The sequence below is a fragment of the Sorex fumeus genome, unplaced genomic scaffold (assembly GCF_029834395.1).
Source record: "Sorex fumeus unplaced genomic scaffold, SorFum_2.1 ptg000039l, whole genome shotgun sequence".
NCBI classification, from domain to species: domain Eukaryota; kingdom Metazoa; phylum Chordata; class Mammalia; order Eulipotyphla; family Soricidae; genus Sorex; species Sorex fumeus.
In genome coordinates this window covers 7,631,936-7,657,712 of record NW_026606096.1, presented here as the reverse complement: position 1 = coordinate 7,657,712, position 25,777 = coordinate 7,631,936, and the positions used below count along the sequence as shown (strand labels likewise).

The 25,777-nt window shown below is 54.8% G+C and overlaps 1 protein-coding gene across 1 annotated transcript in view; it reads left to right on the top strand.

Moving 5' to 3' along the window:
- LOXL2 (lysyl oxidase like 2) overlaps positions 1 to 20,175 on the top strand; it is an 89,225-nt gene extending 69,050 nt beyond the window's left edge. The window contains exons 8-14 of the mRNA XM_056119037.1: positions 2,666 to 2,833; positions 4,265 to 4,427; positions 8,815 to 9,058; positions 14,297 to 14,412; positions 15,476 to 15,612; positions 18,648 to 18,759; positions 19,527 to 20,175. Of these exons, the coding sequence (XP_055975012.1) occupies positions 2,666 to 2,833; positions 4,265 to 4,427; positions 8,815 to 9,058; positions 14,297 to 14,412; positions 15,476 to 15,612; positions 18,648 to 18,759; positions 19,527 to 19,606 (1,020 nt within the window). The 3' untranslated portion in view covers positions 19,607 to 20,175. The remainder of the gene's footprint in view (positions 1 to 2,665; positions 2,834 to 4,264; positions 4,428 to 8,814; positions 9,059 to 14,296; positions 14,413 to 15,475; positions 15,613 to 18,647; positions 18,760 to 19,526) is intronic.
- Positions 20,176 to 25,777: the final 5,602 nt, after the last annotated feature.

The window sequence follows — 25,777 nt, the reverse complement described above, 5'->3', positions numbered from 1 at the left end:
GAACCCGGGGAGCCGCCCCACAGCAGGTCTACAAACACCACCCAGGGGAAGCACAAAACGAGCCCGTTCGGGCCAGAGGACAGGTCTGGCATTCCCGCAGAGGCTGCCTCTGTCCTTCCATATCTGGTCCCTTCAAACCCTCCCAAGCTTGCTCAGCATGAGGCAATCACCCTGCTGGGCTGCCCCCCATCTTCCAAGGGTGCGGGTCACTGTCCTGTACCCAGAGTCCAGCATCACCCTGATGGGCGATGGGCAAGCAGACACAGGACATCAGGGCAACACTGACTTTATCTCTTTGGTTTGGGGGCTACCCCCAAGGGTGCTCTGGCAGCTGCTCTTGGGGGGTCTTGTGCTTGGGGGGTCGCTCCTGGTGGGGTTCAAGGGACTCTGCAGGGCAGGGCTGGACCGTGGGCCTCTTGCATGCAAAGCTTGTGCCAACCCATTGGGCATCTCTCCAACCCTGACCGTAATTTCTGGCCGTGGTGCCCGCAGTCCACAGGGATCCAGAACAAGGTTCTTCCAGCCTCCTGCGGGGCACGCTCAGCCCACCTCCTGCCGTGCACTGCCTGGGCGCAGCCTGATTGCAGTTCTGGGGGCTGGTGTGGGAAGCCAGCGGCCTCATGGGGCCTTTGTGCAGGCCGCAGTGTAGGAGCCCCATGTGCGAGGCCACCCCCCTCTAGACCAACAGAGAGGAAGGATGGCGGGGGATGGAGAGGGAACATTTCAAGCCCAGCGACAGACCAAGTACAGAAAAGTGAAGTTTTCCAGAGCTTCTCTGTCGGGGTGAGCCTGTGTGAGAAAAATGCACTCCTGGATGTGCATTCTGGTCCCTGGGCTGCTCGTGGGGTATCGGTTTCCCGTGAAGACATTTCTGTGGAGTCCAGAGCGATAGTACAGTGGATAGGGCATCTGCCTTGCACGCGGTCAACCTGGATTTGATCCCCGGCATCCCATATGGTCCCCCCCAAGCACTGCCCGGAGTAAGTCCTCAGTGCAGAGTCAGGAGTAACCCCTGAGCATTGCTGGGTGTGACCCAAAAAGCAAAATAAATAGATAAATAAAGATGTTTCCTTGGGCAGTCCCAGTGTTCTTGCTGGGGTTGGGGACCAGCTTCCCATGGTGTGGTCATTTGGGGAACCCAAGGGCACTGGTCCTGGGCAGCACTGTGCAGACTCCCGGGTTCCATCATCTGCCTGGGTTTCTTGGGGCGGCATAACGACATCCTGCAGGTGGCATCAACCGTGGGAATATTGCCCACCATTCTGCAGGCAGAGGCTGGGGGCACAGGCCTGAGCGCCCCTCCAGGGGCCTCTCTCCCAGGCTTGACCCACCTGCACGCACAACCTCATCCAGCCTTGGTTCGACTGTGCGGAGTTCCCAATGCAGTGACCCCAGGAGTCACGTTTCAGCCCATAAATATGAAGGAAGAGACAACAGCCAGCTGGTAAAAATTACTCTGAGTGAGGAGTTCCTTGTTGAAGGCTTCCCTCACTCTGGGCAGCTTCCCGTCCTTCCTCGGGGAGGACACCTTCCTTAGTCACCTTGTAGGAAACAGCTTTCTTCTGAACGGCTACAAGGTAACAGGCGTGGAACTAGGTGCCCTCATCCCCCAAGCCACAGCAAAGGAAAAGCACACTGGGAACGCAGAGTTGAGTGGAAGGGTGGGGAAGCCTCTGGGAATGGCAGATGCGTTTCCCAGGCCACCAGCCACCAGGGTCCATGACACGGCGCTGACCTCCCACTGCCCTTGAGCTGTGGGTTCGGCCTGGGAGTGGAGAGGAAGCTGGACGGGGCAGTGTTTCCTGTCTGCTCACACCAGGCAGGATTACTCGCCTCCTCCCCCGCCCAGGCTGTCCAGTAGGTGTGGAAACCGGCCAAGCACAGCCTTATCTAAACAAGTGTGTGCGTGCTGTCTGTGCATGCATGTGTGCGTGCATGCGTGCTTGCGTGTGTGTGGGGGGGGCTGCCCTGCTCCACCCTGCACTTCCTTCCCTGACCCAGCCTGGGGCTGCCCGCCAGCTGCAGACACAGGAAAGGGAAGAGCAGGGATGTCAGGGAAGCCCCTCGTCTGGCCCCTGGCACCCTCCCCGGGCTGAGGGAGGGAGGCGTGGCAGAGGCTTCTGGCCGACCCTGCCGCCTCCAGCTCATTTGGCACTAGTGGTGCCCGGGAACACCAGGTTCACCAGCCTGTAGCTGTTTCTGGAAGGCTGCTGGTAGGGGTGGGCCCTGGGGATGGACAGGTGGGGGTGAGTTTAAAAGCAGAATGGTTTGAGGCTGGCCTGCCTTGGGCTCTTGGTGGTGGTGTGTGTGGGGGGGGGGGGGGGGCTGTTGGATCTGGCGGGCCTCTAGGGCAGGAGAGACAGTACAGGGGTGTAAGATACTTGCCTTCATGCAGATAACACTCCCCCATTCCATCCTCAGCACCAGATCTGGTTAGGGACCGCTTTAAGTGGTAACCACTGAGCACAGAGCCAAACGTAAGCCCTGAGCACCACTGAGTATGGCCCATAGAAAGGGGAAAGAAAAAAAAACACAGAAAGAAAAGAATCTGACGGGTCCCACCAGCACTTTGGGCTTGTAGCCAGGGGAGACTGGGAGGATGGCATTGGGTGGGAGGACAGCACCCGCATGCCTTCCAGTGACCGTGCTTTCCTTTCATCCACAGCTGCGCCTGAATGGGGGCCGTAACCCCTATGAGGGCCGGGTGGAAGTGCTGGCCGAGAGGAACGGATCCCTCGTGTGGGGGGTGGTGTGCGGTGAGAACTGGGGCATTGTGGAGGCCATGGTGGTCTGCCGGCAACTGGGCCTCGGGTTCGCCAGCAACGCCTTCCAGGTGAGTAGCCCTGCCTCCGAGCCTGTGCCCCCAGTCCCGTACTCCCACAAACCCTCCCCAGCCCCCTGGGAAGCACAGGGCAGAGCGCCGGGACCCCTGGAAGCAGGAGGAAGAACTCTCAGTTGAATTCTGGGACCTATCCCACTCCTCAGCCTCAGTGTCCTCAGCTAATTTCTGGGGTTCACCTGGTTCTGGAGAGTCTGAGGGTACAGAGAGAAACAGCTCAGCCCTCCGGGTAACAGAAACCTCCTGGTCGAGGCCCAGCACCTCAGACACCCTGGGACGAGAAAATGAGTGAGTCCCCGCCAGCCAGCCAAGCTCTTATCTCCACTGAGCCTTGGCAGGCATCTGTGCCTGTCATAGCTGGGACACAGCCGTGTGTGTGAGGAGTGACGCGGTTGAGGTCCCCCCGCGTCCCAGAGATAGCAAGGGAATACCACGTCCTGCTCTGGACCCTCTGATGTGAAGGAAAGAACCCCCCCCCCCTCCCAGTAGAATGCTGGGAGAGGCTGGTGGGGGAACCAGCAGGAGGCTCCTGTGTGTTCTGAGTGGCCCCCCCACCGGGCCAATATGAATGACATGGGCAGCGGCCACTCCCCATCACCCTGACTCCTGCCCTGTCCCATTCCTGGGTGCCTCAACTCAAAACACTTCCCTCAAGCTTCTCTCAGAACAGGGGAACCCGGAGCCCCCACCCACCATCGTGTTTGGCTCTCCTACACCCCGGCTCTTCAGGAAAGCTCTGCATTAAGCCCCTGCAGGAGCCCTCCCTACAGTACCGGGGGGCAGCCTGCACCTCTTCTACACACTCTGCTCCCGGGGCACTCTCCCCACCAGTACCCCATCAGTACTGCTTCCGGGTGGCTGGGTGCTCTGACCCCCTCGAGGGTAGAAAGATGGTGTGGGCTTTTCTTGATCCTTCATGCCTGGGCTTCTCAACTGGGGGGGAGGGGCAACAGATGTCAGCACCAAGTCACTCTAGAGTACAAGCCCTGTCCCTTCTCAAAGCGTCCATTCCGGAGGCTTTATAGGCAGGTCTCCAGAGAGGTGACCACAGACTCTGTGGACATAGGGCTCCGTGGCATTCAACTTCCTCTCTTCGGCTGCTTCTGCCCAGGGCAGGGTGCTGAGCGTCTGCACTCACATCTTGGTGACAGTCACGCCTGCCCCCAACAGGCTGGGAGCGGGCAGCAGGTGGGCAGGGCTGGCCTTGCCCAATGACCGTTAGACCCTGATGCTCCTCAGGGAGCAGAGAGTCCGAACCCACAGGGCAGGGTCCAAGTACTGGATTCTCTGCCATACTGCCGTAGCCCTGTCTGGAGAAAGGGCCTGTTAAAATCTTGAGGTTTCTGTAGCTAAAAAAATTGACAAAATGTTCAAAAATATAAGTTTCAGATGCCTCCCGGCATTTCTTTGGCCGATTCTTTCTAGGAGACCTGGTATTGGCAGGGAAACATCTACGCCAACAAAGTGGTCATGAGCGGTGTGAAATGCTCGGGCACGGAGCTATCTCTGGCACACTGTCGACATGACGAGGATGTGACCTGCCCCCAAGGGGGAGTGCAGTTCGGCGCTGGAGTCGCCTGCTCGGAAAGTGAGTTCCTGAGGTTCCGGGGACTGAGGTCACACAGTCTGGTCTCACTGTTAGCCCGGGAGCGGCTCTGGGCTGTGCAGGCTGCGCAGAGAGACGCGTTCTAGTCAGGTAACAGAGGTTTAGGGTATGAGGGAGACCCGGCCCCCCACAGAACCTGTCATAGCTGGAAGAAAAAAGAGGAGGCGCCTGGGTTCATACTGTGGGGCCAGTGTCCGCTATCGAAGTGATCTGGGTTGGTGAATGAAGGAGATCTGGCCATCCTCACCCGTCCACAGACGGGGACGGTTACTCCCTCCTCTGAGGCGGGGTCTGGGTTGGAGAAGCAGAAGCAGACAGAACCGCTTCCCGAGTGGGGGCTTCCTGCCCCCTGCTCTGCTCCTGGGGCAGTCCCTGCCTTCCCACACCCTGCTGACGCCCAGATTGGAGGGAAGTAGAGCAGGACTCAGCCCATGAAGTCAGTAGAGCCCCAGCCCATGAAGTCACCCTAACATCAGAGAGAACCATGGGGCCTCTTTAGAGGGCCTGTTACTGTCGGATTCCCCCATCCCCACTGCTCTTCTGCCGCTGTCCCCTAAACCACACTGAGCCTTCTGTCACAGCAGCGAGATCCGAGCGGTCAGGGCCGGGCTGGCCAGTGAGGCGCCGGACCCCAGCAGACGCTCTCTAGCTGATCTTGGCAGGTAGATTCACTTCTGTCCATTAGTTCTGTTAAGGACGTTGCCTTCCAGTGAGTACCAGCAGGTGCTGACTCAGCAGCACAGAGCACCAGGGGGCAGATGAAGCCTGGCATCGGCCCCTGGGGTCTCCCTCCTGGACCCTGCAGAGTCAGCACTTCCTCGCTCTTTTTGCTGCTGTTGTTGTTGTTATTTTTTTGTTTGGGGGCCATACCAGGCTTACTCCTGGCTCTGCCCTCAGGAATTACTCCTGGTGGTGTATATGGGATGCCGGGGATTGAACTCGGGTGGGCCACGTGCAAGGCAAATGCCCTCCCCACTGTGGGTCTTCACTCTTGTGAGGATTCACCAGCCTGGGGCCAGCTTCTCAGCTGCGTCCTGAGCTATAGCACCCCCTGCCAGGCATTAAGTTCCCTGGGAGAGGGTGGTCCACCCTCCCCACCCCCTACCCCCAATCCTCACACCTCACCCCAACCTCCAGAAGGGAACACTCCACTCTTTTTCACAGGCCCTATTTGGGCTTGTGGATGTCTTTATACTGTAACTTGCCACCTTTTCCAGAAGGAGTTTAAAGTAATAGGCACCTGAGGAAACTTGATGGTGACGCAAGATAAGAGCTAATGAAAGAAACGTAGGTGTACAGTCCAAAAGATAAAGACTTAAAATAGCCCAGAGGTGCTAGAGAGAGCTCAGGAGGGGGCGAACTTGACCTCCATGTAGCTAGATGGTGGGGACCCAGGAGAAGACAAATGGTCCCTCCAGCACCACCACCCCCCCGGGGTCATTCCTGAGCACAAAATCTCTAGGCACTCTGGGTGTGACCCCCAAACCAGAACAAAAATGTAATCACTGAACGAGATCAATAAGAAATAGATGCTCTGCATTCTGATACATTTTTCTATGGGGAGAGCAGGAATTGTATAATGAGCTTCCCAGCATTCAGAGAAAATAGGAACATTGGACCGTTAGATATATTTCATTATATCCCAGAAGGTGGGCAGGAGCGATAGCACAGCGGGTAGGGCGTTCGCCTTACAAGCGGCCAACATGGCCGACCCGAGTTCGATTCCTCTGCCCCTCTCGGAGAGCCCGGCAAGCTACCGAGAGTATTCGATATGCCAGACACAGTAACAACAAAGTCTCCAATGGAGACGTTACTGGGCCTGCTCGAGCAAATCAACGATCAACGGGAGGGCCTTTACCTTTACCTTTTACCTTATCCCAGAAGGTAGAAGCCAAACCTTGGTTCCGAGGAAGCCCACTCTCGCAGCTCCTAGGACACTGTCCAGAGAGCGTGAAGCCGTTCTTTGGCTGGTTTTCATCCTTTTGTGTCTGCAGGCTGGTGAAAACAGGAGAAATAATTTGTGGTCTGTGACTGCAAAAATAAAAGCATTATTTATTTTAAAATTATAAAATATCAGTATTGAGACTAATTCTGATCCAGGCATTGCAGCATATGTGCATATGTGCTAACTAGCCATAACTTATCCATGAACCATCAGGAAGTTCGTGGATTTCCTCCTTGGATTTCTCGCTGACTTGGCACCAGCCCCAACCCCTGAATGAAATCCACTGCACTGTCCTAGTCAGTGGGTGGTGAGTTCAGGCTTCTGAGGAACTTTTGGTGGGTGTCCTGAATGTTCCGCAAGCAGGGCATTCCTTGATATGTGCTAGAATACAGCTCCCAGGCCAACCATATACCGAGCACGTTCCACTACTGGAGGGCTGATTTCCTACACAGGAAAGCCCCAGAGCTGAGGGGCTGTCACCCATTGAGTACCAACTAGTGTACAGGTAAAGAGAGACTTGGGGCCAGAGAGATAGTACGGCAGGTAGGGTGTATGCCTTGTTCCTCCGCCCCCCAGATGGTCCCCTGAGCCTGCCAGAAGAGATTCCTGAGTACAGAACCAGGAGTAAACCCTGAGCATTGCTTGGTGTGGCAAAAAAAAAAAAAAAAAAAACCAAGAAGTTAAAATAATAAAAAAAAATGTTTAAAAGAAAATAGGGAGAGACTCAATAGCTCTCCCCGCCCTGCTGCACACACATATACCTACACATACCCACACACAGCCCAGAGCACTCTGTCAGAAATGCTGCCTCCTGGCTGATTCCAAGAGAAACCAATTTTCCCAGCCAACTAGAACTCCTGGTGCCTGTCCTGCACTCTCCACCCCACATCTGAACCACACCTGTCGCTCAGGTGGGTCTGCTGCCCGTTTCGGCCCGTTCTGCCCCTGTTCTGTGAGTGGATGCGTGTTTTTGCATCTCCAGAGCCCAGGAGCGGGTGGAGCAGCAGGGAGCACTCCAGGCCCTGGGAACTGGAGCACGGCCAGGCTCCCAGATGCACTCGGAGTTCAGACTCCACAGCCACTTGTCAGAAGAGGCTGGACATTATCCATATAATATCATTATCCGAAAGTCAGTCTCACTTTTAAAGGGGAACTAATGGTTAATCTTCGAAACCAAACAATTGTTTAATAAGCATATTCATTGGTAAGTTTTGTTTCTTAACACTTGGCTCTGAGCAGTGCACTAATTGAGTAAATTGAGCGTGTTTTAAATGATGTACCCAGGGGGGAAATTCTCCAGCAGAGCCACAATGTGGGTGGAAACTGGAGAAGCCTATTAAGAAGATTTGGCAAATGCATCGAAATGTTTATCTTAAAAGTAGGCTGCCTCTGGTGGGGACGTGACTTAGCAATAATGTTCTTTCCTCACATGTGTGAGGCCCTGGGTTCAATCTTTCACACCTTCAAACAGAAGAAAAAGGCAGCCCCATCTATTATTAGCAACTTCATACTGCAGGGCCAGTGTCTACTGCTGAAGTGGCCTAGTGAAATCTATTCAGAAAAATAACATTATATGTATAGATCAACTCTAGGAAGTCACCATCCCTTCATCCTTAACTGAAAAATTCCAAACAACCCATATAGCTAAAGATGAGGTAAGATTATGAATGAAATATGTATTCATGAATTGAATGTATCTAGATCCACTAATGGGAAACATTACCAGATTATAGATTTACATATAGTATAACTTGTTGCAAATACATTTGTAGCATTCCCATAAGAAGCAGACCAAGGGACTAAGTATCTCTAGCCAGAGACACAGGACAGTCCATAGGGCGCTTGCCTTGCACACCGCCAAACATCCCTGGCATAACATATGGGCCCTGTTGGCCCCACCAGGAGTGATATCTAAGCACAGAGCCAGGATTAAGACCTAAGTGCCCTTGGATATGGCCCCAAAACAAACAAACAAACAAACAAACAAAAAAGTGTCTGGAAAGTGTAATTTCATGCTATTTGCTCTTTTGGGGAAAAAAACTCATCACTTAAAAGAAGGGAGATGGATCACAGAGCTAATGTGGTGGTAATGCACTTGTCCTGCATACAGCCGACCCAGCTCAATCCCCAACACCGAGCTGGGGGTGGCCTAAAACAAGACTTGAAAAAATAAAGAACCTTAGTGTAGGCCTCCCCCAGAGAGTCAGCATTTGCCCAAGTGTGCTGCCCTCTGCAGGGGTGGTGAGTGCACGCTCAGAGAAGGGAAAGGGAGTCTGAGGTCGTGGTCCTCCAGGAAGGAAGATGCACTTGAAGAGAGACCCTCCTGAGGCTCTGGGCAGGGGAGGCAGGTGGGTGTGGGGGAATTTAAGTTCATCCGGGCCAGAAGAGAGCACCGGGTCTGGAGCATCATGTCTGCCTCCCCAGCCGCCCCCGACCTGGTACTGAACGCGGAGATGGTGCAGCAGACCACCTACCTGGAGGACCGGCCCATGTTCATGCTGCAGTGCGCCATGGAGGAGAACTGCCTCTCGGCCTCGGCCGCCCGCACCAACCCCACCACGGGCTACCGCCGGCTTCTGCGCTTCTCCTCTCAGATCCACAACAACGGCCAGTCTGACTTCCGGCCCAAGAACGGCCGCCACGCATGGATCTGGCATGACTGTCACAGGTGCGCCCTCCTGGCCCCACCTTCACCACCAAGTTGCTCCCTACCCCCTTCTCTCAGGACCCAGATAACCTTGAGCCACAAGGTCATTGAAAACGTTTCATTTGGTGGATACAGGAGTTTGGACCACACCAGGTCATGTTAAGGGCTACTCTTGACTCCATGCCTGAGGGTCACTCCCAGCTGTGCTCAGAATAATTGCCTTCATCCCTGCACCTCTCAGATACTGTCACCCAGACAGCACAGAGATGCCCCACTCCTGGGAGTCCAGGACCAAGGTGGGCTGTGTACATGTTAGCCGGAGGGGTCGGCTCCACCCCACTCCTTCTCTGCACCATTCTCCTTCCCAGCCCTTCCATGAGTGCTCTCTTCCTTGGCTCTGTCGCTGCTAACGTGAGGAAACAGGCTTTTATTCTGACCTTTGGGTCAGTGATTTCCAAGCATGTCCCCAAGTTTATACTCTGTCACAGCTTCTGTGGTTGCTGGACAGTGAGTTTATTTAGAAATATGTTGGCGGGGGGAGAGGGGGCGGTCAGTGAGATAGTACAAGGGTGAAGGCACTTATCCTGAGCACCTCTGGGAGTGACCCTCAAGCACGGAGCCAAGAGTAGCCCCTAACATGACCTGGCGTGACCCAAATGCCTGTATCCGGCAAAAGGATGTTTTTCGTTCTTTCTCTTTCTCTCTTTTTCTTCCTTTCTTTCTTCCTTCCTTCCTTCCTTCCTTTCTTTTTTTTTTTTTTTTTGCTTTTTGGGTCACACCCAGCGATGCACAGAGGTTACTCCTGGCTCTGCACTCAGGAGTTACTCCTGGCAATGCTCACGTCCTACCCGCTGTGCTATCGCTTCGGCCCCTCTTTCTTTCTTTCTTTCTTTCTTTCTTTCTTTCTTTCTTTCTTTCTTTCTTTCTATCTTTGACTTTTTTGGGTCACACTAGTGATGCTCAGGAACTATTTCTGGCTCTGCACTCAGGAATTACTCCTGGTGATGCTTGGGAGACCATATGGGATGCCGGAGATCAAATCTGCATCAGCCACATGCAAGGCAAATGCCCTACCTGCTCTACTGTCGCCCAGTCACTTTTCTTTCGGGGCAGAGTTGTTCAACCATGTTCTAAATGAAAGTGATCACACTAAGGAGCCTGTGTGCTTCTACTTTCTAAATGCTCTGGAAGTCCTCATTAGGCCATGAATTTGGGGGCTTCACAAGAAAACATGTGGGTCTCCTCCACAGCAGGAGGTAAGAGTGAAGGAGCCACATCCTGAGCCCCCCAGAAACCTCCAGAGCCCCCCCTTGAGGTCGGGGACTGTCTCTGCACCCCTTCTTTGCATCTGCTGTTCCTCCCAGACATCACACGGCGAGGAACATGTGTCTGTGGGCACATGCTGCTCCCCCAGGAGCAGGAGGCTCTAAGGATGCACAGGGTGACGTCAGGGCGGTGCTTTTCCTGAGATGAGCCCCCACCCATCCCCTTTCCTGTGGCTCTGTCTTTGTGACAGATGTTTGGGAGGTGGGGAAGACCATGCTGGCTCAGCACAGATGGAAGAGGGCCCCCGCTGCTCTTCCCAGCCCTCCCTTTCCCCATCCTAGGGCTCAGGAGAACCCTCCGGGAAGAGGAAGGGCCTTTCTGCAGGACTCCAACTTCTGCCGGGTCCTCCCCACTCCCGGAAACACATTTATTTCTCGAAATATTTTTCTACTTCACTCTCTCTTAAGCCGGAGCTGCTCTGAAGCCTATCTCTGGAACCAGGGTGGAAAATCCTGACCCAGATGGTGGTCACGGAGAAAACGCATTCCCAGGGGAGCTCTCAGTGCTCATCTTCAGGGGCTGAAGTCCAGAGATTGTGGCTCTGCTCTCCTCCCTGCTTGAGGATCTAGGTTCTGAACCCTAGACTCCTCCTGCCCTAGGGAGCAGTGCCACCCCAGGGAACCTGAACAGCTCTGCGCTTCCTCGCACTATCCCAGCCAAGTTTTGGAAGGTACCGGAAGCTGGACACTGGGGGTCATGATCCAGCGGGCTCGCTCTGTTCTGCCTCCCAAGTGGGTAGAGCTCCCCACACCGTATGCACCGTGGCCTCTGCACACAGGCTGTTGGGGTCATCCCCTGGTGGGGCGCAGACTACATGCACAAGGGTGTGCCTGTTGTAAGGGGGTTAGGAAACAGCCTCAAACGTGCAGCAGCCCATGCCAAAGCCAGTCATCTCTGAAGTGGTGCAGAAGCACTGCCCATTCTGGAGGCACCAGGCTGCAGGGTGGGAAAGGGTGGCACATGGAAATCAGAGTGCAATGACTCGCGACTTCTGTGGGTACCCCCGATTCAGGCCTTCAGGCCGTGAAAACTCCTCTCTGTCATACACATGCCTGTCTAGCACCTCCCTGCAGCAGCCTAGAATAGTTGTGTGCAGCTACCGGGAGTGGACTCAGATGCCCGCAGAGATTTCTGCCCAGTCCACGGGAAAGTCACTGCTGCTTAACATAGGGCCTCATGGAGCAAGTGGCGCTGCTCTGAAGACTGAGGTGGGGGCCGTGAGCACTAAGCCGCTCATTTGAGAGAATGGCTTGCAGCTCTGCCTCACAGGGAGTGAGAGCTTTCTACTTTTCCTTCTCTTTTTTGTGGGTTTTGGGGTTACACCCAGCAGTGCCCATGGGCTACTCCCAGCTCTGCTTAGGGACCACTCCTGGCTCTGGGTCTGGGGTACTGGGGATTGAACTGGGGTTTGCTGCAGCAAGGTAAGTACCTTATTCCCTGCACTATGCGTTTAGCCCTTTTTTGCTTTTTTTCTTTTCCTTTGCGGGCGGGGGGACGAGAGGGGACCCAGTGATGCCTCCTTGGAGGTCTCTGCAGACAGAGATTGGGCTCCATTCCTGAGGCTCCCTCCCCCGCTCCACACCCACACACACCCCTTTCTCCTCTTTGCACCATTCTGAAGGGGGGAAAAGCTCAAAGCCCCTACCAGGTCTGCCTCTGCCTCCTTTCATGTGGATTACAAGGATTCCACCCAGGGCAGCTTATTCTGGAATGTCTCCCCAAGGCTGCACTTTCTCCCTTTACACCAGGGATCCTTCTGAGGCACTCAAAGGTCAAGTGACCTCAGACTGGAGACACGAAGGGTGCGGTCACTGGTCACCGCTGGCCATGCTCCTCTGCCTTTCTGGCTTCCACTGGGGAGGATGTGAGGGGCAGGAGGACTGGCTGGGGTGAGTCCACAGTGCTCCTGTCTCAGATGTGCTGGGACAGAGACAGGCTGGCATGGAGGCTGAGGACCAGTGCTTCCCTCCAGCATTTCCAGGGGAAAAACTGAGGCGCTCAGGAAGGCCTCAGGCAGGCCTGCGGGAAGCCAGGGGGCAGAGGAGGTCAGCTTACAACAGGCCGCCTGTGGACTGCGCCTGGGTTTTGTTTAGGCAACAGCATAGACAGCATTTCTCTTCCATCTTCCCAGCTGGTAAACACGGCCACAGAAGCCCCTTTCTGAGCGCCGCAGACATGTTTGAGGCCATGAGTCAGACCTCGTGTCTCATCCAAAATACACGCTGCCCAGGTCTTCTCTTCCGCAGCCACAAAATGTGGCCTTGGGGATGAGATCAGCGGCCCTCGGTTCAGCGTCTGTTCCCCAGACGTGCAGGCCCTCGGGGAAGCCCAGCTCAGAAACTCGTGGTGTTATTTTTAGTACAAACGCAAGGAAGGAAGAGAAAGGCCTCCCTCTAATTTTCTCTCGGGGAAACCTCTGCTTTTAATCCCGCCTTGCCTCACCGGAGAGAAGGGGCCTGGTCGAGCCACCAGGCTCAGTCAGAGGCCGGGAGCGGCAGTCCAGAAGGAATGAAGGTGTCCAGGTGGAGATCACAGACGGTGTGCGGCCGTCTGGCCCTGAACGCGCCCGATCTCCGAAGCTAAGCAGGGTTGGACCTTGGTGGTGCTTGGATGGGAGACCACAGCTGCCCTGGCCAGGCGGAGCAGGCAGGCAAGAGGTCTCCCTCCATGCCCTTCTGGGCAAGATCTGCCGTTGCCCCCCCCTCTGCTCAGCCAGAGCCCTCAGAGAGTTCACTTGAGCACTTCTGTCCTGAGTCCAGGACACCAGGTGCTTTGGTCCCAGTCCCAGCTGTTGGTTCTTTCGGACCCTCCTGTGTTCCAAAAGACCCTTTGTGGTCAGCGCAGTGTTCAGGAGAGTTGTGGAGTCTGGAAAGAGGCATGTTGTGTAGGCGTGGGCCTGCCAGGGAAGGTCTCACCAGGACCCCCAGGGGTCCCTGCACTTCAAGTCCCTGCATGAATGTGGTAGCGGGTGCCCAACCCACCACCACCACCACCACCATACCTGTGCAGACAGGCTCTTGCCCTCCACTGCTCCCCAGAAAGAAGGGACAATGGCCACCTCTCGCCTCTTCCCACTGGGCCTCTGTGGGAGGAAGGGCCCTCGGCTGCCCTAAGTCTCCTCTTCAGAGGCTGCAAGCCACACCTGAGGCTACTCTTCCTCGCCGCTCCCATCACTCCCACTGCATCCTGCCCTCCTTTCCTGTCTCCTTCCCAAGGGACTGGGGATTCAGCACAAAGGGATGGAGCACATGCGTGGCATGCAGTAGGTCCCAGGGTTAATCCCCTACACCATATGCCCTCCCCTGATATCACTGAGGGTAGCTCTGGTGACCCCCCAATATAACCAGATCAAGTATCATGAGCGGCTAGGGATCCCTCTGGTCAGTGCTTAGGAACCCTCCAAAAGCAGGTGTCCAGAAACCATCAGAAAGTTGGTTGGAGGGGTTGGAGTGATAGCACAGAGTTGCAGGGGTTGGAGTGATAGCACAGAGGGTAGGGCATTTGCCTTGCACGCGGCCAACCGGGTTCGATTCCCAGCATCCCATATGGTCCCCCAAGCACCGCCAAGAGTAATTCCTGAGTGCATGAACCAGAGTAACCCCTGTGCATCACCCGGTGTGACCTAAAAAAGAAGAAAAAAAAAGTGACTCTGCAGAAGGGCCCACACTGGAATGTGCTGGGAAGGAAAAATCACAAAATTACCTTCATATATTACACTTGCTGTGCTGGTACAGGGTCCCTGTTGCCGAGGTTCCCTGCAGGACGGGGAGAGCTCAGGCAGAGGAGGGTGCTCCCCGGCCCGACGCCTGAGCTCTGCATCCCGCTGCTGCCTCCACACATGCGCTCAGCAGCGCTGGCTCCGAACATGTGGGAGAGACTTGCTGGCAGGGCTTGGGGCAGACTCTGAGGCCTGGGTGCCCCTCTCGCCCCCAGGCACTACCACAGCATGGAAGTATTCACCCACTACGACCTGCTGAGCCTCAACGGTACCAAGGTGGCGGAGGGCCACAAAGCCAGCTTCTGCCTGGAGGACACAGAGTGCGAAGGAGGTACCTGTGTGCGCATGCGCAGACCCTGGACCACCCCTCCTCCCCTCCCCTCCTCCCCCCCCCCCCCCCCCGCGCCCCGCTGGGCTGGTCACCTGCCAGTCACTGCCTCTGACACATGACTTTTCTCTGGGGACGCTTTCTGGGGGGTGGGGGAGTGCGGTGGGCAAGGACTGGCTCCAGAAGCACTCGTGTCCCCCAGAGGATGTCTGGTCCGTCTGCACCAGCCCCCAAGTGAGGCTCCAAACCCTGCACCTGACCCCTGGTCCCCTCCTCTCTCTGCCCCGAGCTTTCCTCCCCTGCCTCAACGCCAAGGTCTGGCCTCTGACCCTTGCCCTTGGAGTCAAAGCTCCAGTGAGCCCTGGGAGGGTCCTAGACCTCCCACCACCCAGGACAGGAGTGTTCTGCCCACAGCCCCAGGAGGCCCCACACCTGTCCTGCTGGGTGGTGGGCGAGGAGGAGACTTCAGGGGGATGCCGGGGTACTTCTACAGCACTGCCCTTTGGTTGCCTTGGCACCCCTCAGGTTCCTAGAGCCACACAACACAGCAGGTGAGGTCTGAAAGCCAACTTTGTGCCAACTTTGTGCAGACAAGTGGCCGCTTCACATCCCATCTGGCCCAGTGTTCTGACTCCTGGGAGAGGCCAGAGGAACCTCTATGGCTTTCAGGAGGAGCGGCCTGGCTGGGACTGCGGGAGCATGAGATGGGGAGAGGCTCGTCAGAGGTCCTCAGGGTGGAGGGATGCTGATTTTTTTTTCTTTTTTGGATCATACCCGGTGAAGCACAAGGGTTACTCCTGGCTCTGCACTCAGGAATTACTCCTGGCAGTGCTCAGGGGACCGTATGGGATGCTGGGAATCAAACCTGGGTCGGGCACGTGCAAGGCAAACACCCTACCCACTGTGCTATGGCTCCAGCCCCAACTGTTGAGTTATGAAGTGAAGATATGGCGGAAGGATGAGCAGTGATAGGGGTGAGGGTGTTTGGGGAGGGGCTTTACCTCTCCAGCTCTGGGCAGGGCCTTGGTGGTATGTGGTGACCGGCTACCTTCTGCCCTGCCCACAGACATCCAGAAGAGCTATGAGTGTGCCAACTTCGGCGAGCAGGGCATCACCATGGGCTGCTGGGACATCTACCGCCATGACATTGACTGCCAGTGGGTGGACATCACGGATGTGCCGCCTGGAGACTACATCTTCCAGGTGAGGCTAGAGGACGTCTGAAGGCCCCCAGGAGCCATTGGTCAACCCGGGGGTGGTGGTCAGTCCCCAACCAGGCTGCGTGGAGGCCAGACTGGGTGCTGGGTGCTGCAGCAGGGACCCAGGCACATCTGCCTTTGGCCCTCCAGTAGCCCAGGCCTATGCCACTCCCACCCGGAGCTTGTGTGTAAGAGGGTTGCAGCCAGAGCTGGTCCAAGCAGAAGAAGGTGGCCTTTGCCCTTTGTGCACCCCCATCTCCGTCCAGGTGGTCCCAGCCGAAGGAGTCTCAAGCCGTTTGTGAGCACCAGGTTTGCCACCTTCCCACCTTAGCAGATCTGTAGAGCAGCTGGTTCTCACGGCACCACAGGCCCTGCAGTGGCCAAGACCCGCGCAGGAGCACCCACAGGCGTCCATCCAGGCCAGAGGACAAATCCAGGGGGACTGTGGACCTCCCCCTTCCTCCCAGTCAGCAGGATGGGGTCCGTACTCCCAGGGTCCCCTCCCCAGTACCCAGGTTCACTCCTGCCCATGGAACTTCTTTCCACCCCCCTTTCCCCCACACCCTTACAGCGTGTTCTCAAGCACGCAAAGTGGGTGACCAGAAATGGGTATCTGTCTCACTTTCCCCAAGATCCCTGGCCAGGGCAGGGCCTGGCTGCGGGGCCCACTGCAGGTGCCCAAGTCATTGACAATGGCCACTGTGGAGGGCCTTCGGGAGTCCTGGGTCATTTCTGAGGCCACAGTCATACAGCCACACGCTTGGCCCCGCGGGCCCCCACCTGCAGACTCAGAGCCGCCGAGCGCACGGTGAGCTTGGTTTAGGTGTTGAGCACGTCTCTCTGAGCACTGAGACTGGGGGAGGCTCATGCGCGATGTTTTTTCTTTGTTTGTTTGTTTTTAATTTTTATTAGTGAAACACCATGAGGTACAGTTGTGGACTTACAAACTTTTGTGCTTGGGTTTCAGTTATACAATGATCGAGTACCCATCCCTCCGCCAGTGCCCATTCTCTACCACCATTGATCCCAGTATCCCTCCCACCACCCATTCTCCCCATCCCACCCTGCCTCTGTGGCAGGGCATTCCCTTTTGTTCTCTCTCTCCTTTTGGGTGCTGTGGTTTGCAAAAGAGGCACTGAGTGGCAATCATGTTCGGTCTATAGTCTACTTTCAGCATGCATCTCCCATCCTGGGCGGATCCTTCTAACTCCCTTTCTTTGGTTCTCCCTTCTCTATCTGAGCTGCCTTTTCCCCTAGCATGTGCGGCTAGCCTCCAAGTCATGGAGTGAACCTCCTGGTACTTACCTCAGCTATTCTTGGGTGTTAGTCTTCTATTTTGTTACTTTATATTCCCCAGATGAATGTAGTCTTTCTATGTCTGTCCCTCTCTTTCTGACTCATTTCGCTTAGCATGATACTTTCCATGTAGTACCACTTGTATGTAAATGTCATGACTTCATCTTTTCTAACAGCTACATAGTACTCCACTGTGTAGATGTATCCATGTGGAGATGTTTGCCACCACTGGGCTGGGGAGTGCGGATCCCCGTGTATGGAGTAACAACAGCTCATAAGCAGACCATGGGCAGGGCTGGCCAGGTGCAGAGGGCAGCATGATTGCCCTCATTTGCAGCCCAGGAAAACCCAGCTCATTCAACACTGTAGTCTGCACTGCTGGGCACCCAAATATCCAGCTGTCAGATTAGCTGGTACCTCCAGACACCCTGAGGTGTGTGTCAATGCCCGAATTTCCCAGAGCGTCAGTCAGAGACAGACACGCTGGTCCGGACTGTTCCCACATGGCCCCAACAAAGACATGCTGCCCAGGAGGGGAGAAGGCCGGGCCAGGGAAAGTGGCCTTACAAGCTGGGGGTGGGGGGGGCATCTCCGCCAAGCCTCAGGGGCAGGCGGACTGGGTCCCCAGTCCTGGTGGATTTGCTTCATCCTCATTCTCTCCACCCCTGAGTCCCACACGCTTGTGTGAGAAACTGCAGCCATTTTCCACAGGCCCTCACAGAGTTTGGAATAGGAGGGTGGGAACTTGGAGACCAAATCGTCCAGGCGTACCCTCACCCTCTCGGCCAGATGGGGTGGGCGGGGGATGCTTCCTGGGGGTTATAGCCGCTACCCAGCAAGGGGCTCCGGACTTCTGTGAGTCATGGCTTGGGCTGCTGGATAAACGAGAGCAAAGAAATGAAAAGCAAAACTGGGCCGTTTTCATCTCCTGGCTGAAGAGATTGTCCCGGGGGCCAGCCCAGAGCAGGCAGGGATTGGGCCTGCCTGTGCTGGGGTCCAGTGCAGCTTCTTCTGAGGCCCCCAACCCTAGACAATGTTCCTTCACCAGGGGCTCCTTCCCTGTCACCATCACCCGGCGCTGCTGCTTTGTCTCCCTGTCTGGCTCTGGTATCACCGTCTTTCCAAACATGACGGGGCCCCAGGGAAAGGGGGGGAGGGTCATCGCTCACCAACAGCCCACTCCAGGCTTTGGTCTCCACACACACTTTTGGGGAGTAACTATGCATCCAGAACTTCCTCTCTGTGACCCTCCTCAGTGATGACCCGATTCTGCTCTGCTGACTTTGCTCTCAGCCGCGGTAGGGTGCTGCCGAGGAAGAAGGAATTGCATGCACCCTGGCTGGGTAGAGCAGGGAGGACTTGGCGTGCTAGAGCCATGGCGAGGCCTGGAGCAGGCGGGATGGCGTGAGTGTCACGGCACAGATCCCCAGGCCCAGTGTACTATGTCCTTCGAGTCCCCCCCCATCCCAGTTGTGTTCTGCTCCCCAGTCCCCTTACAGTTCCCTCCATGGCCTGCTCAGGACCCCCCTTTGCCCCAGCTCCTGCCTCTACCAACCTCCCAGGGCTCCCGGAAGGCCAATGTGGATAGCAGGTGGTGTGTGTGTGTGTGTGTGTGTGTGTGTGTGTGTGTGTGTGTGTGTGTAAGGCGAGGTGCTGACACAGCAGGAGCATTGAGCTGCTGTCACTGGGTTCCCGAGGGAGACCCCACTTCTGGCTCAGCAGAACCCCCCTTCCCCTCTCCAGGTCATCATTAACCCCAACTATGAGGTGGCCGAGTCTGACTACAGCAACAACATCATGAAGTGCAGGACCCGTTACGACGGCCACCGCATCTGGATGTACAACTGCCACATCGGTGAGGCCCGGCACGTGGGGGGTGGGCTGGGGAGGAGCCCAAGACCCCCCTCACCCCCTCACCCCCCTCTGGGACCCCTCCCCCACTACACATGGGCAGGATAGCGCTGCCCTACTTTCCTGAAGAGCAGCAGTGCCTGCTGGGCGGGCGGGGCCTCCGCGCCCCTGCACCCAGGCCTGGACCGCACTGGGGTTTTCGCAGCCAGCTCTGGCCAAAGCAAGAGGGCGGTGCCCAGTGGGCGGGCCCAGCACAGACCCCAAAGCTATTTAAGGGCTGGAGCTGAAGCCGCCACCTCATTATGCATGTGACCTCAAAAATGTGGGCCTCAGCAGTTTGTGGGCTCTGGTGTCGTGTTTCCTGCCCAGAGCCAGAGGCTAACTAGTGCCTTCGCACTGGCTCCCTGTGGCACAGAGATGGTTCGGTCCCTAGTTTCTGCAGCCTGGAGGAGAGAAGGGGACCCACTTTCCCTTTCCCTTCCCTTTCCCTTTCACTACCCCAGAGTTTCAAGGGGGGTGGGGGGTGGGGGGTGGGGGGTGGGGGGCGGGGGAAGGCTAGGGAGGCGGGAAGGAAGTGTCCGTCTCCACCCTCGACTCAACAGGGAGCCCGCTCACACCTGTCCACTCCCAGTGGACATCCTGGTGGCTTTCTGCAGAGATCCCTGCGACCTGGCAGAGGGCGGTGGCCTCTGGGCGGTCGAGGTCAACCTGCCTCCCCAGGGGTAGCTGGCTCGCAGCTCACCAGGCTTGCTTTCTGGCCCCTCTCCTCAGGCGGCTCCTTCAGCGAAGAAACGGAGAAAAAGTTTGACCACTTCAGCGGACTCCTAAACAACCAGCTGTCCCCGTGGTAGAGACGCTGCCCGGCCGCCTCGGGTGCCAGGGCCCCGCTGTCTCCCTGGCCCCCCCACCAGCCAGGGCAGCTCTGCACCCACTGCTCGGGGACGCATGTGCGAGGAGGTGGGCTGTCCACGTGGCCAGGGGAGCCGCACCAACAGCATCTCGTCCAGGACCCGGCACAGAGGTGGCCCTGGCGAGTCCGACCCGAGACTAACACCACTCATTCAGCCCCCCACACTGGCATCAGAGCCTCCCACGCCAGGGTGGCCGCCTCCAGCCCCCCCACCCTGGGGGGGGGGCTCCCCCATCATAATCACACTGCATGGAGCGGGGGCATCTGCCTCCTCCGCTCCGTCTGTCTCCAGACTCCCACGGTTCTCACAGACTCCGAGACACTCACTGGCCTTCCGCAGTGGTGCCCGGGCCTCGGGAATGCAGCAGAGGCCCTGTGTGAGAGGCGCGTCTGTGACCCCCATGCCCAGGGAAGGGCACAGCGGTGCTACAGCCACAGTCTTGGGTGCCGGCCCACGCCCAGGCCAGATGGCATGGTGGACACACACACACACACACACACACACACACACACACACACACACACGTACTTGAAGCTTTCAATAAAGACTTTGACAGCCTCCATGGTTCATCTCACCCTGAGCTGGGCCACGAGTCCAGGGTACCGGGGGCAGGATTCGGTACAGGGCCCTGAAAAACCTGTGCTTGTGACCCCGGGTGGGAATGGGGTTCCTTCAGTCCCCAGCACAGAGCATAGCGCCTCCTTGGCGCAGAGAAGGAGCTCTCTAGACGTCAGCCACAGGCCTTCTGGAACCTTCTGTGTCACTGATGCTTGGGAGGCAGCAGGGATAGCAGGTGCAGGTAGATCCGAGGGGCCAACTAGAGGTCAGACTTCACGACTGGTGGCGTCCCGAAAGGGCAGGGCTAGGCCAGTTCCAGGAGACTCTGTGTGTGTGTGTGTGTGTGTGTGTGTGTGTGTGTGTGTGTGTGTGTGTGGTGGGAGGACCCTGAGGTGGGACTGGCCACAGTGAGGGGAGATCCCAGAGCGGCCACTCTCACCAGCATGGAGAGTACCAGCAGTGGCGAGTGAGTGTCACCATCCAGCCAGATGCTGTCCGGGGACCCTGTTCCCCCCGGAGGGCAGCAATCCAGCGGGCTCTGAGTGCCCTGTGACCCTGTGACGGCGCCTCTGCAGCTCCAGGACCCAACTTGGGGAGGCAGGATGGCGTCGGCCCTCACTAGGTGTGACTGCACACTGGCGCACTCTGTACTCAGGCACCAAGAGGCCTGCTGGGCCCAGCCGGGGCCCTGGGCAGCTCCTAGAGTGCCCCTGGGCGAGGGCAGGAGCTGAACAGTTCCCCATCCTGTCCCCAGGCCCCTCACACAGAAGCAGCCACAGTCTAAGAAAGTCCCAAGTCTTTATTTTATTAACTCCCAGAAGTACACCAAACTAAAAGCCCACACATCCTTTCCTTGAACACTCCTTTCCTGCCCCTCTGCTCCCTGACCACGGGGCCTGGGGTAGGGAGAATGCTCCTGCCTGAGGCTCATTCACAGGGGCAGCTGTGACCCCAGACACACACCCCAGGGAGCAGCTCCTGGAAAGGGGGCCCTGGAGTGGCAGAAGGCACCCCTGCTTTGCTCGGGGAGGCTCTGCATCCTTCACAGACACTCCAGGGACCTCAGTTACCCCATTAGTAAAGTGAAGAAAATCCAGCCTGGTTCTGATACCACCAAAAAAGTGAATTTTTTTTTAACTCATAATTTGATTTGCATTTTCCAGTAATCAGTCATGAAGAACGTTTTTTTCTTGTGCCTTTGGCCGGCTCTCTTTCCTGGTGCTATCTCTCTTCAGCACTTCTCAACACAGCATTTTATTTTTAGGGCCCCCTACCTGTGCTCAGGGCTCACTCCTGGCTCTGATCAGGAGTCACACCAGTGCAGTGCAGGGGTCAAACCTGGGTTGGGTGCACACCAGCAAGCATTTCCCTGCAGTATTCGCTGTCCAGTCCTATCTCCCATTCTTCCCCCTTAAGAAAATACATATATATGTGTATATGTGTGTGTGTGTGTGTGTGTATGTATGTATGTAGCACTGTAGCACTGTCCTCCCGTTGTTCATCGATTTGCTCGAGCGGGCACCAGTAACGTCTCTCAACAAATTGTGAGTCTTGATGTTACTGTTTTTGGCATATCAAATACACCACAAGTAGCTTGCTAGGCTCTGCCATGTGTGTGTGTGTACATATATATATGTACACACACACATATATATGGAACAATTCACATATCTGTGTGACATCTTACATAATTTTGTGAATCTTCCCTTAATAGTTCCAATTTCAGCCGATGTGCGGCCAGGCAAGCACCCACCTCCCATTTTCTGACTGGATTGTTTGCCTTTCCATTTTGAATTCTGTGAGTGCTTTATGAATCTTGGACATCAGCCCTTTGTGAAATGTCTGGCAGGCAGAAATTTTCTCCCACTTGCCCAATGACAGATGGGTGAACATAGTGTGTGGTACTATGTACACAATGGAATACTACACTGCTATGAGAAAAGATGAAACTTGCGCTTTGCTGCAACATAGATAGAACCAACAGGGCAAGAGTTAAGAGGCGTAAGTCAAAAGGAGAAAGAAATACCAGATAACTTCAGTGTGGAGTACAAAGAACAAAAGCAAGAGAGCCAATAAAAATAAACCCTAAGGGTGACAGTAGAATTCAGTTTACAAATTTGGGGCTGAGAAAGGTGGATACGAAGACGAAGTGGAGGAGGAATAATGGCTCTTTGGTCATGGGTAGGGTGAGGTAGCATGGTGCCTACAGCCCAGATGGTAACAGAATTATAAACCATGTGATCTGAACTTTTTTTTTTTTAAAAGACAAAAAAGCCAGGAATGGGAGTGCCATGCTCAAACCATATGCAAGAAAAGTACCCGTGACTTCCGGCTATAACAGCAGCACCCTCAGACGTCCCATTGTGTTAGCCAGCGTCCAGGGCTGGGCCTGGGACAGGGGTTTTCTGATGTCACCTGAATGAAGTGTCACCTTTGAGTGAGGAAAGGAACAGGAACACGAGATTTGGCCTGCTTGCTTCCCCCTGGGGCACTCCAGACTGGTGAGCTGGGAGCAGCCCCCCGGCCCCTTTCATTCGAGCCTGGGGAACCCCCTCCCCTAAAGAATAAGGCCTGGGCCAGAGCAATAGCACAGCAGATAAGGCATTTGCCTTGCACGTGGCTGACCCGGGTTCGATTCCCAGCATCCCATATGGTCCCCTGAGCACCGCCAGGAGTAATTCTTGAGTGCAGAGCCAGGAGTAACCCCTGAGCATCGCCAGGTGTGACACCCCCCCCAAAAAAAAGAACAAGATCTGAGTTCCCCTGGGTGCTTTACTTGACTCCAGGCAGGGAAAGACGCCAAATGCATGCATGTTACCCACCCACTGGATCTTGAAGCCGTTCTCCCTGTGCACCAAAGGGGACAGGGGGAGGTGAACATCAACGGGCAGAGCTTCCGGCTCAGGGAAGGGCTGTCCCCTCCAGTCCTCAGCCTGGAGGCCAAGACAGGTGTGGCTCCTCCCCACAAGGGGCCCGTGTTGGCAGCTCTTGTCTCCAGCGCAGGATGCTTTGGGGCAAGCACAAACCTCTCCCTGCCCCCTGGGACCACAGAAACCAGGACTCCCGGACCTCAGGACCTCACTGCGTGTGGCCAGGGAGGAGGGAACTGTACAGGCCCGAGGCTGGAAAGAAAGGGCTCAGGTGTTGGGGAGGGCACGGGATCAGACAGCTACTGTCAGGAGGAACAGGAAGGGAAAGCTTCCCCTAGGGTGAGGGGCCAGGAGATTTGTTCCCTGTGATCACCAGTGCTGCGCACACAGCAACATGCACAAGAGCAATTTTGCAAAAAGAGGATCTGAAAGAAATCCAAACCAGAAAAGAAGTAAATCTCCCAGTACATACCGATGAAAAGGCCATACACAGACAACCCTATGACTCCACTCACAACTCACGGTCCACGGTCCTCCCGTTGTTCATCGATTTGCTCGAGCGGGCCCAGTAACATCTCTATCATGAGACTTGTTGTTACTGCGTTTGGCATATCGAATACATCACGGGTAGCTTGCCAGGCTCTGCCATGAGGGCGAGATACTTTCAGTAGCTTGCCGGGCTCTCCATGAGGGGTGGAGGAATCGAACTCGGGTCGGCCATGTTGGCCGCTTGTAAGGCAAACGCCCTACCGCTGTGCTATCGCTCCAGCCCCTCACTCACAACTACTAGAATGAAAAAAATGAATAGAGTGTCAGGACACAAGTCAATAGGGAAAACAATCATTCCATTTATAAAAAGGAAACATGAATTAGAACAGACAAAAAAAATCTTAATTATACAGAAACAACAACATTCCCCCCCCCCAAAAAAACCTTGAAAAACAGAGGTGAAAGATATCCAAACTTTAAAATCTAGTGCATTAATATAGAAGACACAAAGAAAGAGAAAAATATTCCATGCTTATGAAATGAAAACATAAACATTGTTGAAAGGTCCATCTTGGATAAAGCAATATACATGTTCAATGCAATGTACCTCTCATGGAATAGAACAAACAATACTTAACCCGTCCCCAAAAATGGCAAAACAATTCTGAGGGAAAAAAATAAAAGTACTGTGCTGCTTCAGTTTAAATCTTGGGTTTAAATCAGAGCATATGGTGTTGAAATAAAAATAGATACAGACCAATGCAATAACACACATATCCACAGACAGTTTACTTATGACAAGGAGCCAAAAACATACAACGGAGCAAGGAAAAAAATCCTTAACAAAAGATACTGAAAAATAGAACATCCATATGCACTGTTGCACTGTAGCGCTGTCCTCCCGTTGTTCATAGATTTGCTCCAGCGGGCACCAGTAACATCTCCGTTGTGAGACTTGTTACTGTTTTTGGCATATTGAATACGCCACGGGGAACTTGCCAGGCTCTGCCGTGTGGGCGGGATACTCTTGGTAGTTTGCCAGACTCTCTGAGAGGGATGGAGGAATCGAAGCCAGTGTGCAAGGCAAATGCCCTACCCGCTGTGTTATGGCTCCAACCCATCCATATGAAAACAAATTAATTAATTAAAGTTAAAAAAATTAAATTGAGACATAAATGTCATAAAAAATATTTGAAAATGGAAAAGCTAAGCTAAAGTCACAAGATATAAAGAAGAGGAGCTGGAGTGATAGTACAGCAGGTAGGTATGCATTTGCCTTGCACACTGCCAACACAGGTTCTATCCCGGGCATCCCATGGTCCTCTGAAAACCACCTGGAGTAATTCCCGAATACAGAGCCAGGAGTAACCCTCAAGCAACGCTGAGTGTGCCTCCCCCCCCCCAAAAAAAAAAAGTATATATATATTTAGAAGAAAAAAATAGGTAAAAGGAAAAATATATGAGGACCGAAGAAGTATTAAAGCTGGGATGGTATGGCCTTGCATGCAGCCAACTAGAGTTAGATTCCTGGCACCCTATATGTCCGCCTGAGCCCTGCTGGGAGTGATTCCTTGGTGCAGAGTCAGGAGTACGCCCTGAGCACTAAGGGGTGTGCTCTCCCACCCCACCAAAAGAAATAATGAAAAATATACGATCTCACAGATAACATTTGTTGGATAACTTTGGGTTGTCCTTGCTCCTCTTACAGGGAGCTTAGATTTATATATTTTTAAATTTAAAATTTTTTTTTATTAAATGTAGGAGTACTGCTATTTATTCAACCACTGATTAGGCTGATAGAATTGTGCATGAATGCCACCTTACTTTTTTTTCCATTTTTTATAATTTTATTTATTGAATCACCATGAAAGCAGTTATAAAGCTTTCGGGTTTAAGTCTTGGTCATACAATGAAACACCCATCCCTTCACCAGTGCCCATTTTCCACCACCAAAAACCCCAGTATACCCCCCTTCCCACACCTTTCCCCTACCTGTGGGGCAGATGATTTCCACATTACTCTCTCTCTCTCTCTCTACTTTGATTACATTCAATATTTCTACACCAGACCCACCACACTCAGATCTTCCCAAAAGGCAACAGTAGACAACTTGTTTTCTATTGCTGGTTATAAATAACATATGATTTTGGAATTTCGAAATTTTATCAACTAAATCTGGAGGGATTTCTGCCAA